The sequence below is a fragment of the Sarcophilus harrisii genome, chromosome 2 (genome assembly GCF_902635505.1).
Source record: "Sarcophilus harrisii chromosome 2, mSarHar1.11, whole genome shotgun sequence".
In the NCBI taxonomy this organism is placed as follows: domain Eukaryota; kingdom Metazoa; phylum Chordata; class Mammalia; order Dasyuromorphia; family Dasyuridae; genus Sarcophilus; species Sarcophilus harrisii.
The window spans coordinates 511,550,551-511,564,594 of NC_045427.1; the positions used below are offsets into that span (position 1 = coordinate 511,550,551).

Sequence of the window (14,044 nt, forward strand, 5' to 3'; positions counted from 1 at the left end):
AAATATAATTTGGCTTAGTATAAATTGATCTGGACATTGTTGGTAGGGTGTCAAAATGAGTGAGCTCAGGTTGGTCTCCATGAAGAGAGCTTCCTCTCTTGGCTATAACTGGAATTGTTCTTAGTCTGCAGTGACTGTTCTTAATCTTTTTTTGTGTGTCATGAACACATCTGGCAGTCTGGTGAAGCTTGTTAGAATGTTTCAAAATGGGTTATGCAAGGATCAATGTTGGAAAAATTACCCATGCATATGCTTTGTAAATAAAAAGCTTTCATTAAAAAAAAAAAAAAAAAAAAAGGACATTAAACAAGAATAAAAAAAAAAGAATGTTTCAAAATGCAAAAAACATGGAAAATTACAAAGGAAACCAATTATACTGAAATACAGTGATCAAAATAAAAAAAATGTTCAGAGATGACAAATGAAGAACTCCTATTTTAGAACCTGATATGAGGACTTTGAAATAGAAAAGAAATTAATAATGGTGTGGGGAGGAAGCAATGATAGGTATTCCAAGAATCATGTTAATTAATCTTTAACTCTCAGTCCTTCATCCAGATAGGTGAGTGACTCATGGCCCTTTAAATCAAATGAGAGCTGGCCAAACTACTTTCTATATTGACCACCTACTCCCTATTCTCCTCCTAACAAGTCTCTCCAAATCCATAATTAGATTGGTACAACCACTGCTGTTGAATAAGGTATGTCAATCTTTTCTCCACTCACCACCCAAGGAACCAAAGCAAAGTATTCTCAGGTCACCACTCCCATTTAATTATAGTGTTCTTTAGGAAAGTAAGCTCCTTGTGAACAGATACTATTTTCACTTTAAAATGTATTTCAGAAGAATTTAGCACAGTACCGAGCACATAATAAGCACTTAATAAAAGTCTCTCCACTATGTTCACTATTATCATTAACAAACTAATCATCAGATAGACGAGAGGAATATAGTAAAAACACATAAAACTGATTATTCTTTGTAGGTCTCAGATAATCAATTATACCTTAGATATTGTTTGTAAGGCTGTTTAACCATCTGATTCAGAATAAAATAAGGGACTGACTAAGTCGAAAATTTACTTTCTGGCTGAGCTGACCATCTTCATGACTGTGGTCAGCAACATTTCACAAAGCAGAACCCACTTAGTCATGGTGTCCATCCATACCAATGTTTCCTGAAATTCCCTTCTGTCATCAATGTCATCAACTTTGTAGGATCCTGAAAGGCTCAGGTAGTAATAGTAGTCCATGCTTGTAATACCAAGGCTGTGTTTTTGCTCTGCAGAAGCACCTTCAATTAGCTGCAATAAGAAAAGGACATGATGGATAGATTCATAGATTCGTACTTGAGTCTTGGCAATGTTGTTGACACAGAATCTTAAATTATAGAAAGGCTGTCAGAGGCATTTCACTAATTTATGCTTGAACAAGAACCCCCTCTGTAATAAATCTAACAAGTGATCATTGCTTGATCCAATTAGGAGAAATTTTTAACACCCAGCCAAGAGAAAATATTTCATCTTTGAATAGCTGTATTTATCAGGAAAGTTTGCCCTGTATTAAATGCAAATTTTCCTCTTTGCAACTTCTATTGCTCCTTGTTCTGCCCTATGAACACAAGCAGAACTCTCTTATTCTCTTTTTCATGTGATAGTCCTTCTTGAAGATAGCTGTCATTTCTCCACTGAAAATGTCCAATTCCTATAACTAATCTTTATGCAACATAATCTCAGAATCCTCTACTATCTAGCTTATCAGTATCCTGACAGAACCATAAATGTGTTGTATTGTCTTTTAAAAGAGTGAACACAATTCTGTACTTGTAATGTCTTCTTCCCTAGCATTTATTGTGATATTTATTGTCTAGATCAGATCAAAGACATGACCCTAAACACTACTAAGTGCAACCTGAACCACATCAAAATCTTAATTGGGAAAATACACAAAGTTGCAACAGTGCATAGGTAATAACAATATATGGTTTTCTAAGTCAATAGTTAGCTTTCAGGAATCATTATGTATAAGTTAGTGTAGGGCTTCTTAAATTTTTTCCATCTGTGAGAAATTTTTACATGATTCTGGGTATAGAAGTACATAAATAGGTATACAAATCAAATATTTATTGATAATAAATTATAATTTTGCTACCCCTATATTCAGTTATGAGACCCTGTATGGGGTTGCAAACAGTTCAAGAAGCTGGGGTTTGGTGGACCATTTGGTGAACACTACTGTTCTTCATCATTCTTTTGGCAAAAAGCTATGTATGGCCTTGAAACATTTTTTCCTACTTTCATTTAAAGAATTTAAATCTAGAAGTAATATATAGTTTTTAGTATTTGTATTTTGTCAGGACAGCTAGGTGACACAGCAGATAGAGTGCTGGAATTGGAATCAGAAAAACTCATTTTCCTGAATTCAAATCTGGCCTCAGACACTGACTAGCTGTGTGACCATGGACAAGTCCTAATCCTGTTTACCTTGGTTATTTTATCTGAAAAATGAAAAATGAAGAAGGAAATGGCAAATCGCTTAAGTATCTCTCCCAAGACTAAACAATTTTTGTCTCTCCACAGAGTTTATAGTTACTTTCTTATATTCCTTTGTGTGCTCTACCAAGACTTAACATAAGTTGTTCACTTACAGCAAGTGTGTATACCCCATGTATTTGTGTCTGTAAGAGTGCTTATTTATTGCTGGTTGTATATGCCAGGACCCCTCTAATACTCAAGAAAAATTCATCTGGAAAGAAAAAAGAATTAGACAAAGTTTCATTTTTTAAAAAAATGATCTAACCTGATAAAATATGTGAAAGCTCCGTTCTCCAGGATTCCTCATCACCACTCTGGATTTTTCCAGAAGGAAGTTGGAGATCTTTCCACCATCTGGTTCTCCACCTGGACTAAACTGGATTTCAAAGTATTTCCCCTGCAATCAAGGATTGTTTTGGATTTTTTGAAGGTTAAATATTATTTTGAAGAACAGAAATAAATACCAAGCACTTAAGTGGCTCACAATACAGCATAATTTGAGGAAACTGATTAATTAAAAAATACATTTTCCAAGTTACTTAACTCCCAGATCATAGGAATAGTTAAAGCTGCAAGGGGCCTCAGAGATGCAAATTCACCATTTTATAAAGAACTGAGGTGGGTGAATGACACTATGTTAGTTAGGTGGCACAGTAGAAGCAACTAGGTTGGTACCATGGCGCACAGAATGCTGGATCTGTAATCAGGAAGTCTTGTGTTCCTGAGTTCAAATCTTGCATCAGATACTAGCTGTGTGATCCTAGACAGTTCACTGTATCTTGCTTGCCTCAGTTCCTTATTTGTAAAATGAGCTGGGAAGAAAAGGACAAACTATTCCAGAATTTCTGCCAAGAAAACTTCAAAAGGGCTTACAAAGAGTCAGACATTACAGAAAAATGACTGACCAAGAAAAAGGATTACCACAGCTAACATGGTATCTGAGGAAGAGAATTCAAACACAACTACAGTTATTACCCCAAGTCTAACTGCCTCTCAATTTACCACTTCTATCTGGGATCTCCTCTGAAATAATCATTCATTTTGGGGGAGTCCCAGTCATAGCATTTTATAATGAGGGATCTATATTCTTTAACTTAACTGGATCAAATATGTACTGTGCTTATTCACATGATGTACCTCCATTTCTCCTCACTAACATTTCAATACTAAAAAGGGAAAGGGTGGAGAGATCATGGATTGTCATTGCCCAGATGATGGTGAACTCTGGCATCCTGATCAACTGATAGCAGAATTCTCCTTGGCAGACTTTATGATTATTATCAAGAATACTGCCCTTCAATTTGGGATAAAATAAGAGCCATGGAAAAATGGGAAAATAGTCACTGAGTATGACAATTTATAAAAGTAACTGGGTTTCTTTTATTTTTGTCCTTTTTCTATATCATTTCCACTCAGAGAAGTTAACATAAGTAACCTCCATTTGGGATTTTCTTGGCAAAGATACTCGAGTGATTTGCCATTTCCTTCTTCAGCACATTTTACAGATGAAGAAACTGAGGCAAACAGGATAAAGGAACTTATCCAAGGTCACATAATTATTAAGTATCTGAGGCTAGATTTAAATTCAGATTCTCCTGACACCAGAGCCAGCAGTCTTATCCACTGTGCCACCTATCTGCCCATACTGCAACTGTATCTGCTTGTATTTAAAAGAAATAAACATGGACTACTCTTAACATGTCAAACACTTTATAAATCTTAAAGCGCTATATACATATCAGCTAATAACAATAATAATAACATCCAAGAATATATTTGACAGAGGAAAAATGTTCTTTAGTAATGAAAGTGTTAAGCTAATTAGTTTTTCAAATTTACTGGTCAGTTCATTAAGAGAATGGAATTATACTTTACCTGAACCCAGAAGGTTAACTATAACCTTATTGTTATGAGGGAAGTATTCTTTTAGTTACTTAATCTCTCAGAAATGAATCCCTAACATATCAGAGAGAGAAATAATTTTCAGTATTTATTTTCCTTCCTACTAAACAGAAATTAGAATATAAGCTATTTGAGGACAGGGACCTTGATTTATATATATATATATTTTTTTTGCTATCTGTCCTCAGCACTAACTATAGTACCATGCAAATTTTAAGTGTTTAATATATATTGGGAGAAAAAGAGGAAACACCCCCCCACACACACACACAACCCAGAATTCAGTGAGGCAGCAACTATCAATCAGACCTCCTTCTTTACTTACCCGTCATTCTATCTGATTTCTTATCTCAAGTTGATGTTGAACAAAACCAAAGAAAATAAGAAACCCAGAAAAGAAAATTCATTTCAATAGACTGTCATAATGAATTATAATTATTTCAGGAAGAGCCTTCAAAGATTAAAGTTTTTTCCAAGAAAAAATATATCTTGCACTTTTTTTCCTAAAATGACATGGGGTGAGGGTTAATATGCAAACAAGACTGTCACAGACACTTGGCTACTTTCCTAAGCAAAGTACAATTTACACACTGGGAAAAGAGGAAAGCAGGCTTACTTCATTGATTTTATTGCCAGAGTGGTCCCTATGGGGAAGGCAGGCTGTTTTGAAAAGAAAAGTAAATTGTGCAGCCTGGTAAAGTTTCAGCATTTTTTTTTAAAGACTCAAAAAACATATAATATATAAAATGCAGTATGAGGGAAATTGGTTCATATCTGGTTCCCTAATTCTCACCCCCAACCCCCACTTCATTCCCTAACCCAGTCCTGGCCCCCCACTTCCTTCCCTAACCCAGCTCTGGCCCCCTCAAAACTCTCTCCATGTCAATGGAGTGCAGATACTAAGCAGAAAAAGAAACATTATGATGTGAGGTAAATATCTCAAATAACATTGGGCTGAAGGGAGTGAAAGGTCATTAGACTGACAGGCATAAATCATTAGGGAATGTGGGAGTTGTGGGAATTTCACAGGGCTCTTTTTTAAAGTTAGAAACTTCCCATTACACTGATTTAAAAAAAAAAAAAAAGATTGCTTTTCTCCTTTAAAAGTCTCATTCATTCATGAAAGAGGTTCAGAATGACTCCCATTGGCTTTTTCATAGTACTTCAATGCCAAGAATAAATTATAGTTTAGATACTATCTAAACCCCAACATGATACATTGATGCTTTTGAACAGAGCCTTCTCTATAAGAGATGACTTCACTTGGGAAAAATCACAATGTAACAGAAAGAGCCGTGTATGGCCTTTTCTAGTTAGAAGCTTCCGGTCTGAGTACAGGTCCTGCCACTGAACTTGGGTAAGTAACTTCATTTTGCTTTCCTCTACAATGGGGATGATAATAATAACAATAATAATAGTGCCTATTTATACATTATTTTTTAACTATTGCAAAGCATTTTTTGGTACATACTTAGTCATTTAATCTTACACTTCATTTTATACTACTTATTTTAGGGTTTTTGTGAATTTCACACTTTTAGGACCTCAAAGGGCATCTAATCTAGACCCTGATGAACAAGAATCTCCTTTTATGATGATGATGAATTGACATTTACATACACTTTTAAGAGAGTTACAAATATCTCCCTAGATCCTCACAAAGACTCTGGAAGGAAGGTCTTATTATGGGAGGTGCTATTTTAGAAGTGTTTAAGTGACTTGCTCAAGATCTCACAGCTATTATATTGAATTCAAGTCCTTTGGACTACAGATGTAGCCCTACTTCCTTACTAGGTGTTACCTAGCTTGAATTTCTCCTATGGGGGACTTAACAGCCTTTAATTAAAGACCTTCAGTAAGGAATCTACTACCTGCAGAGAGGCAGCCCATTCCACTATGGAAGGGTTTTTGCTTAACTCCAAACTGTTTGCAGCTTCTACTTGTTGCTTTCAGTTCTATCTTTTGGGGCTAAGTGGAACAAGTCTTAATCCCTCTTTCAGGGACAGCTTTTTAAAATATTTAATGATAGTAACCCAGTCCCTCCAAATGGATCAAGAAGTGTCAAATAAATGCAAAATAGAAAAATACTTTGTAACTGTGACTTGTTGAGATGTGAGATACTATTACTTAACAGATTACAAAATGTCAAAGAAAATAAGAGTGCTGGGTCTGAAGTCAGAAAAACCTGAGTTCAAATGTAGCATCAGATATTTGTGAATGGGATAAATTGAGTGAAGATCTCTTATAGGAATATAGCTGTGAACTATATTCTAAATGTGACTTAAGACTTTACAATAACAAATTGAGCTATAGCTAAAAAGCTGCAGGTGTTCAATTATCTGGGATGAACATTTCCCTCTGATTTTCCACCAACTCTTAATTAGCATATAAGTACTTCTTTTAAAGGCAATGATGCCTTTGGGAATTCAAGTAACAGAATTCTCTCATCTGCTTGTATGGCAGTTCTCTTTGAAAATTTGAATTAAGAGTTTCTTATTTACTAATATTATTTTGTTTCTGGGACAGACTTCTGTGTTTAAAGAGTAAGTCTGGACTCCCCCAGACAATGGGAGAAAAGGCTGAGGGTGAGGTTTGAAGGCTTCTTTGTTCAGGGTCTATTTAATCTTGCGTTTTGCAATTTGTGCTTTGTACTCCTTTATTGACAACACCTTGTCTATTAGAAGTTGTCCTTTCTTGTAAGATCTTAATAAATCCCTTTTTGCTTTTTCTTATATTGAGAGTCTCTGTTTTTGTGATTGCTACTGTTCTACATACTATGACCCTAAACAAGTCACTTTAACCCATCTCAGTCTGTTTCTTCATCTTAAAAAATGGGGATAATAATAACACCTATCTTACAGAGTTGATGTGAGGATAAAATGAGATAACTTTTGTACATGCTTTGCAAAACTTAAAAGCGTGACATAAATGCTAGTTATCCATGACTAATGGAAACATGATTAAAGTGACTGTACATGTATAACCTATATCAGATTGTTTGCTGATTTGGGAAGGGAAGGAATGGAGAAAAAATTTTGAAACTAAAAATTTTACAGAACTTAAAGTTAAAAACTATCTTTACATGTAATTGGAAAAATAAAAATGTGGGAAAATGTGGGGAAAAAGTGGAAAAAATAAAGTTATTAATGAAAAATTCTAGTCATCATCATCATCATTAGCTATTAAGAAAAATAAACCCAAGGGCAAATAAATAGCAAGAAGTAGAGACACAACACTGTGGGTGCTGAGGTCAACATCATCCTGTTGATGTTGAGAAGGATCCACCAGACACCAAGATAAAGGAAACCTTCAATGCTCCCTAGGTAAACTTCCAGGCAGCTAAATTGGTCTGGCTTAGTGATGAAACCTGAACCTCTGTTCTGATCTTTGTTACAAATCAATTTGGCAGGAAAATCAAAGCTGATTTATTTATTCTTCTCTTCCAGCCCAATCTGCTTTCTTCATGAATTCTGATTCCTTTAAGAAAGCTTCAGATTCAGGAGAGTCTTGAAAATAATTTTACTTACAAAAGCAAATGCCTACAAATAACTCCAATCAACGTGTAACTGAAGCTAGCCAACGAATGGGTCTGGAAAAGGAAGAAATGATCAAAGACAATGCCTCCTGAGAAAATTTTAAAAGCCAGGTTTCCCCCAGTTAAGAGATGTCAGAAATAGAAAGCTAATTTGACAGAATTGGACAATTTGATCGAATGCTTACGAAGACTTACAAATCTGCTGGAGTTGTTGTTCCGTACAGTCTTGGCATTTCCAAAGGCCTCCAATAGTGGGTTGGATTGTAGAATGATATCCTTTACATGCTAAAAATGGCACACAAAACAAAAATACTTGTCTGTTCAATTCTTTATTATTAAAAAATGGCTGTCTGGTAGAGAAAAAAGAGGGAAAAAAGCAATTGCCTTTTAATGTGTATTTCATTTCCCATTGTCTTAGATGCATCCAAGTCTATACAGAATAGCATGCTTTCTTTCTTTTTAAAACTTTTTTTTTAATCCATAAAAATCCATCCTTACCACTTTGGATAATTGGAAAAGAAAAACAAAATTTTTGTATCAAATATGTATAATCCTGCAAAATTGCCATATTAATCATGTCTCAAAAAAAAAAAAGTCTCAATCTACATTGTATCACCTCAGTCAGAAAGTAGGTGGAGTATTTCATCATATGTCGCTGGAATTCCAGTTGGTTATTTTGTTGATCCTAAATCTTTCAAAGTTATTTATCATTACAATGTTGTTTCATGGTACAAATTATTCTTGCTCATTTCACTTTGCATCATTTCATACACATTTCTCTGAAACCATTCCTTTCATCTTGTCTTATGGAACAATAGCATTGCATTCACATACCAAGGCTTATTTGGCCATTCTGCAATTAAAGGGCATTTCTTCCTTTCTAATTCTTTGCCACCAGAAAGAGTCCCCTCTTTTCTGTACCTTTGATTTCTTTGGAATACAGACCCAGTAGTAGGAATATGACAATTTCTAAATTCATTAAAAAGAATGGTCAGATTATAGACATCTCTGAGCTTTCCTAAACCTCTATCTAACTATTTGATCATTCAGTCTCCTATTTAGTGAAAGGTCTACTGGAATAGGGCCCCAGACAGGAAAGTGTGGTTCAGGGGAATGAGTATTGGATTTTTGGGTAGTGGGTCAAAAGACTTGGGTTCAAATCCTAGCACTGTTGTTCTCTACCCATGTGCTCAATTTCTAGCAGTCCATTTAACTTTTCTAGAGTTCAATTTCTTTATCTATAAAACAAGTGGGCTGGAATCAGAAACTTCTAAGGTCTCTTATGACTCAAAATCTATAATTCTCCAAGAGAAAAATATACCAGCACATTTCAAGTGGACTGGAACCTCCAGTTCACTGAAACTGCCATACCCGGCTCTGATATATTTGTTGGTCAGTTCAGTGTCCCCTCCCAATTCTCCCCCAAGAGTCTATCCTGTTAGCAACTACTTGCTCAGTGACTTCACTGGCATCATAAAATAGAAACCCTTTGCACTTAAAGGTTGAAAAGCCACAATCTGTAGAATCTGTAGAAGTTGATCCCAGATCAGGCAAATCTACAAGGGAAAGCTGAATTTGACTTCCACAATACTTTCAGTCTTATGCAAGTTTGCATGCTGTGTAGCCTCCCATCAAGCCCATGAAACAGCTCAGTAGACATTAGTTAATACTGATGAGGTATCTGAAACAAAAATGAGTCATTTCTTCTACTTTTAATTATTCACAGGCTATGGACAATTAAGTTCCAGAAATAACAATTTTCTGGGTTATTCTTTCTCTTTGCTACTGGTTAATTCTAAGCCAGGAACTCCACATTATTGTCTTCTTAGAAAAACAGGAAGAATGGAATCTTAAACTATAAGTCTACAGACTAGCAACTAACTACTGAAACATTAAAATTATTATAATATAAAATTATAATAATAATAGCCTCAAATAATGACACTAAAGGACATATTGTAGGAGGGCAAAGTGTCCTCAAAGATTATACCTCTTTATCTAAAGATCAAAATATTACATATTTCAAAATGGAAGGCACTTCAAAGGCTACCCTAATTCAACTCTCTCATTCTATAAATGAAGAAACCAAGGAAGATTAAAGATTAAACCATGGTCACATAATTAGTGCTTATAGTGGTAGAACTTGAATCCCAGTCCCACGATTCCAGAGCCAGTATTCTTTCTATGATATTATGCTATCTCTCCTTGCTGCATCACTTCAGAAGAACTATCATTTCATCAATATGGGTAGTCACTTCATTGAGATATTTATTGCAAATTCTCCATGGCTTTGCAAGTTGCTATGGGATAAAAATATCCTAGCTTTCTTTAACATTCTTATACTTCAATGAATTTGTGATCTCATCAACAGAACCTAAAAAATTGCTTTAAAAAATTAAAAAAATCTGACCTATTATATCAGGGCAACTTAATTTTCCAATATGAAATATGTAAGACTGATATGCTTCATTTACCAACTTGTTGTCTGTATCTTTCACAACTTTTAGGCCTTCATTTTACTATTTGCTTAAATAAAAATACATAAGGGATGCACAAAAAGATTTTGCTGTATGACAACATGGTGAGCAGCACATCACTGACTGAAGTGGAAAGAGTCGAAGTGGGGGAAAAAGGAAACTTGGTGTCGTAGTGGTTGGAGAATGAGACCATCAAACTTAAAAAAAAGAAAAAGGGGAACAGATACTTAAAAGACGATGCCCAAAAAAGTGAATTAGAAAATGCTAACTTGATGCTCTCACCACTTCCTGGTCATCTCTGCTGAAACATCAATTCTGTACCAGTAAGTCACTGAATCCATATTAGAACAGAGGATATGGTACATCAGTTTCTAACTTAGAGAACCTGGGTTAGGCAATCACATATTTCTTCTGGACCTCAATGTCCTTATATGGAAGAAAATGAGGGATTTACAAGTACATGACATTTTACATCCACTTTAATTCTAAATCTATCTAATCTAATCATGAAGACAGAGAATTAGAAGTATATTGCCCAGATCCTACTTCTTTCCTTGTCCTCAGAGGAAGCCATTCCAAATCCATTTGACCTTTCCCTGTATATTCAGTAGTACTTCAGGAAACTATTTTCTTCTCAGTGTCATGGGAATTCCAAAGGTATCTTTCTTTTTCAAAGCCTTTGTCAATGTGCAATTAGTCTCCATTTTAATTCTTGTTTGTCTTCATGTATTGGTGGTGACCTTCCTTGACCAGCTGCTCTTCAGTTTTGCAAACCTTCTTACTTTGACCTAAATGGTATCTCTCTGGTTGGCCCTATTTACCTGGTCCTTATTACTGATGCTCTTAAGTCACTTCCGGTAACCTTTTCCTAGGACCTTGCTGTCTCAATTAGTCTCCCTTCCTTTCATCTTCAATTTCCCTGCTTCTTAATTGGCTTTTTCTCTTTTGCCTACAATATACACAAAATGCCCTGATTCACGAAAGGAAAAAAACAAATAAATATAAAAAAAAACTTAGGTAAACCATGAAATTCCTATATTATTTCTCTTTTTTTATAACTGCTTGCTAGTTATAGCAAGTGACATTCCTTCTTCTACCCAGCGACATTCCTGAAGCTGCTTTTTTAAAGGTTACCAATCAACATATTCAGTTGCTTTTGATTCATCCTCATTCTCCTTCATTTCAATTGAAGTACCATGGTACTTCAAACAATTTCCTCTCTAAGCTTCTATGATAGTTATTCTCTCTTGGGTCTCCTGCAACTTTCCTCCTAAATCTATCTTCCTAAAAACTTATCCTCCTAAATCTAAACCATTACTAGTTTGTCCTTTTAAAACTCACTCACCTAAAGAACTTATCCATTTTCACAATGTTAAATCTACCTGCTATGTGAATGATTCTCAGATTAGCATCTCTAGCCCTGGCCACTTTGTGATTCTCTAGACCCATTATTTCCAATGTATACATGCAATGGGCATCATGGTCAGAAACAGGACTAGTAGTAGGAGCTGCTCAAAGAATAATAACAGAGATACAACATAGGACACATTTTAAAGAATGAATTAATGTATTTTCAATGAGAAAAATTTTTTTAAAGATACATAATCTCCTTTTGTGAAATAATTTGTCTTATAGTTCAAAGTTCAAAGCCTTCAATGAATACATGGGACATAATTTTAAAGGCTCCTTTGAATACACAAAGACCTTGATTCAGCTAAGTTCATGATCACCTTAAACTTAGTAGGTCTAAAATGGAACTCTTCTCTTTTGTCTAGATTTATTATTTCATCATTGTGATAATTTTCCACAGATGCAGATGAGAAATTCATGTCTAATATATAGGTTTACAGAGTTGTCTGGGTCACACAGTTAGTAGTTAGAGGTGACATTGGAATCCAATGCTTCAAAATTTCAAGTCCAGGCCTTTGTCTATTACCATAGCATGTCTTTCTTCTTCTGGACCCTCCACTCTATAAAATTTCCCCTTCTGACTTTCCTAATTCTGATAATCTCTGACTCATTGATTAAAAACTGTTTCTGAAAGATCTTAGACAAAACCTCACCAGAATTTAACCTTTGAAACCATTTTAAACGGAGTATGACAAGATTTTGAAGCTATAAACCACAGAAATGTTTACTGTTAACTCCCCAAAGTTGCTAATTTGTCTTATATTTGTGATTGTTTAGAATTGAGCTATTTGGTTACTCATACAATTCTGCACTGAAATTTTGGTCAGAATAAGAGCAAGAAAAGTGATCTGTAATAATTTTTATCCTTTTGCATTTCTATGTGCATTCTTACTCTGGCCCTAAGTGACTTCAATTAACTCACCTGGACTTTGGGGCCACCTCCAGAAATTCTGGAGATGTAACTCATGATGTACTTGGCAGCTACAGTCTTTCCAGCACCACTTTCACCACTGAAGAGAGAAAAGCACACAGAAAACATCTATGAAGTGACTCATGACATAACACCAATAAGGAACTGATTAAAAATGTGTGAAATTGAATAGAGAAGTGAGAAACACTAGGGCTCTGCCAAACAAGTGGTTTCCATGAAAAACTTAATAATATATTTAATTGATGGGTAAAACCAAAACAATTCCATCTCTTCAAGGAGACTGAGAAAAGAAATGTCACCCCCATTGGATATATCTGCTATAAAATTCTGTACAGAAAAAGATACTTGCTTTGGGAGTGTGGGATTCATTGCCAATAGAACTGGTACCCTTGTGAATCTTTCTTTTCTTTCTTTCTTTCTTTTTTGGCAAGTGAATGAAAATAAACAAATTATTAAACTTAATTTTTTTAAAGGATAGAAAAAATATCAGATTTCAAGCCATTTGCCTGGAACTGATGTAGGCTTTCTTATTTTAGGCATTCCAAAATTAAATGATGAGGCAATATTAATCACATCCTGAACAACAAAGAACTGCCTTCCTGTTCTTCAGTTTTATGGCATGTACTGCTGTGTGTGTGTGTGTGTGTGTGTGTGTGTGTGTGTGTGTATGAGAGAGAGAGAGAGAGAGAGAGAGAGAGAGAGAGAGAGAGAAAGAGAGAAAGATTAAGATAGCATTCTACTCTTCACAATTCTATCCTTCTTGTATAATAATGACATCAGTACAGAACATGCTGAAATCAAGTCAGATATATATTCCTCCTACCACTGGCCACAGAGTTAACACAATGAATGAGGTCAGGATATAGGGATCTCAGTGAGTTAAGTTTAGCCCCAAACTTTATTTGGAAACCTTGGTTTGCTCCCTGCTTATAAACAGAGTTTGAGGTTTTTGTTTGGGAAGAGAGAACAGGACCTATTTTCCTTCAAAGGTTTCCAGATGGAGCTTCTTGCTACTACCTCCATATATATTAGCAGAAAAACTGGAATAACAACAATAACAACCACCACTAACCACCTCAACAACAACTTTTAGTGACTGCTCTATTACTTTGTTCTTGTTCAATCGCGTCCAACTCTTCATGACCCCATTTGGGTTTTCTTGGCAAAGATACTTGAAGTGGTCTAACATCTCTTTCTCTTGCTTATTTTACAGATGAGGAGCTGAGGCAAAAGGGAAGTAACCTGCCCAGAATCA

The 14,044-nt window shown here is 35.2% G+C and overlaps 1 protein-coding gene across 2 annotated transcripts in view; it reads right to left on the reverse strand.

Moving 5' to 3' along the window:
* MYO1E (myosin IE) overlaps positions 1-14,044 on the reverse strand; it is a 224,827-nt gene that overhangs the window by 103,662 nt on the left and 107,121 nt on the right. For both annotated transcript variants that reach the window (XM_031955285.1, XM_012543770.3), the window contains 4 exons: positions 12,781-12,868; positions 8,167-8,256; positions 2,800-2,931; positions 1,170-1,304 (listed from right to left, as the gene is read on the reverse strand). In XM_031955285.1, the coding sequence (XP_031811145.1) occupies positions 1,170-1,304; positions 2,800-2,931; positions 8,167-8,256; positions 12,781-12,868 (445 nt within the window). The remainder of the gene's footprint in view (positions 1-1,169; positions 1,305-2,799; positions 2,932-8,166; positions 8,257-12,780; positions 12,869-14,044) is intronic.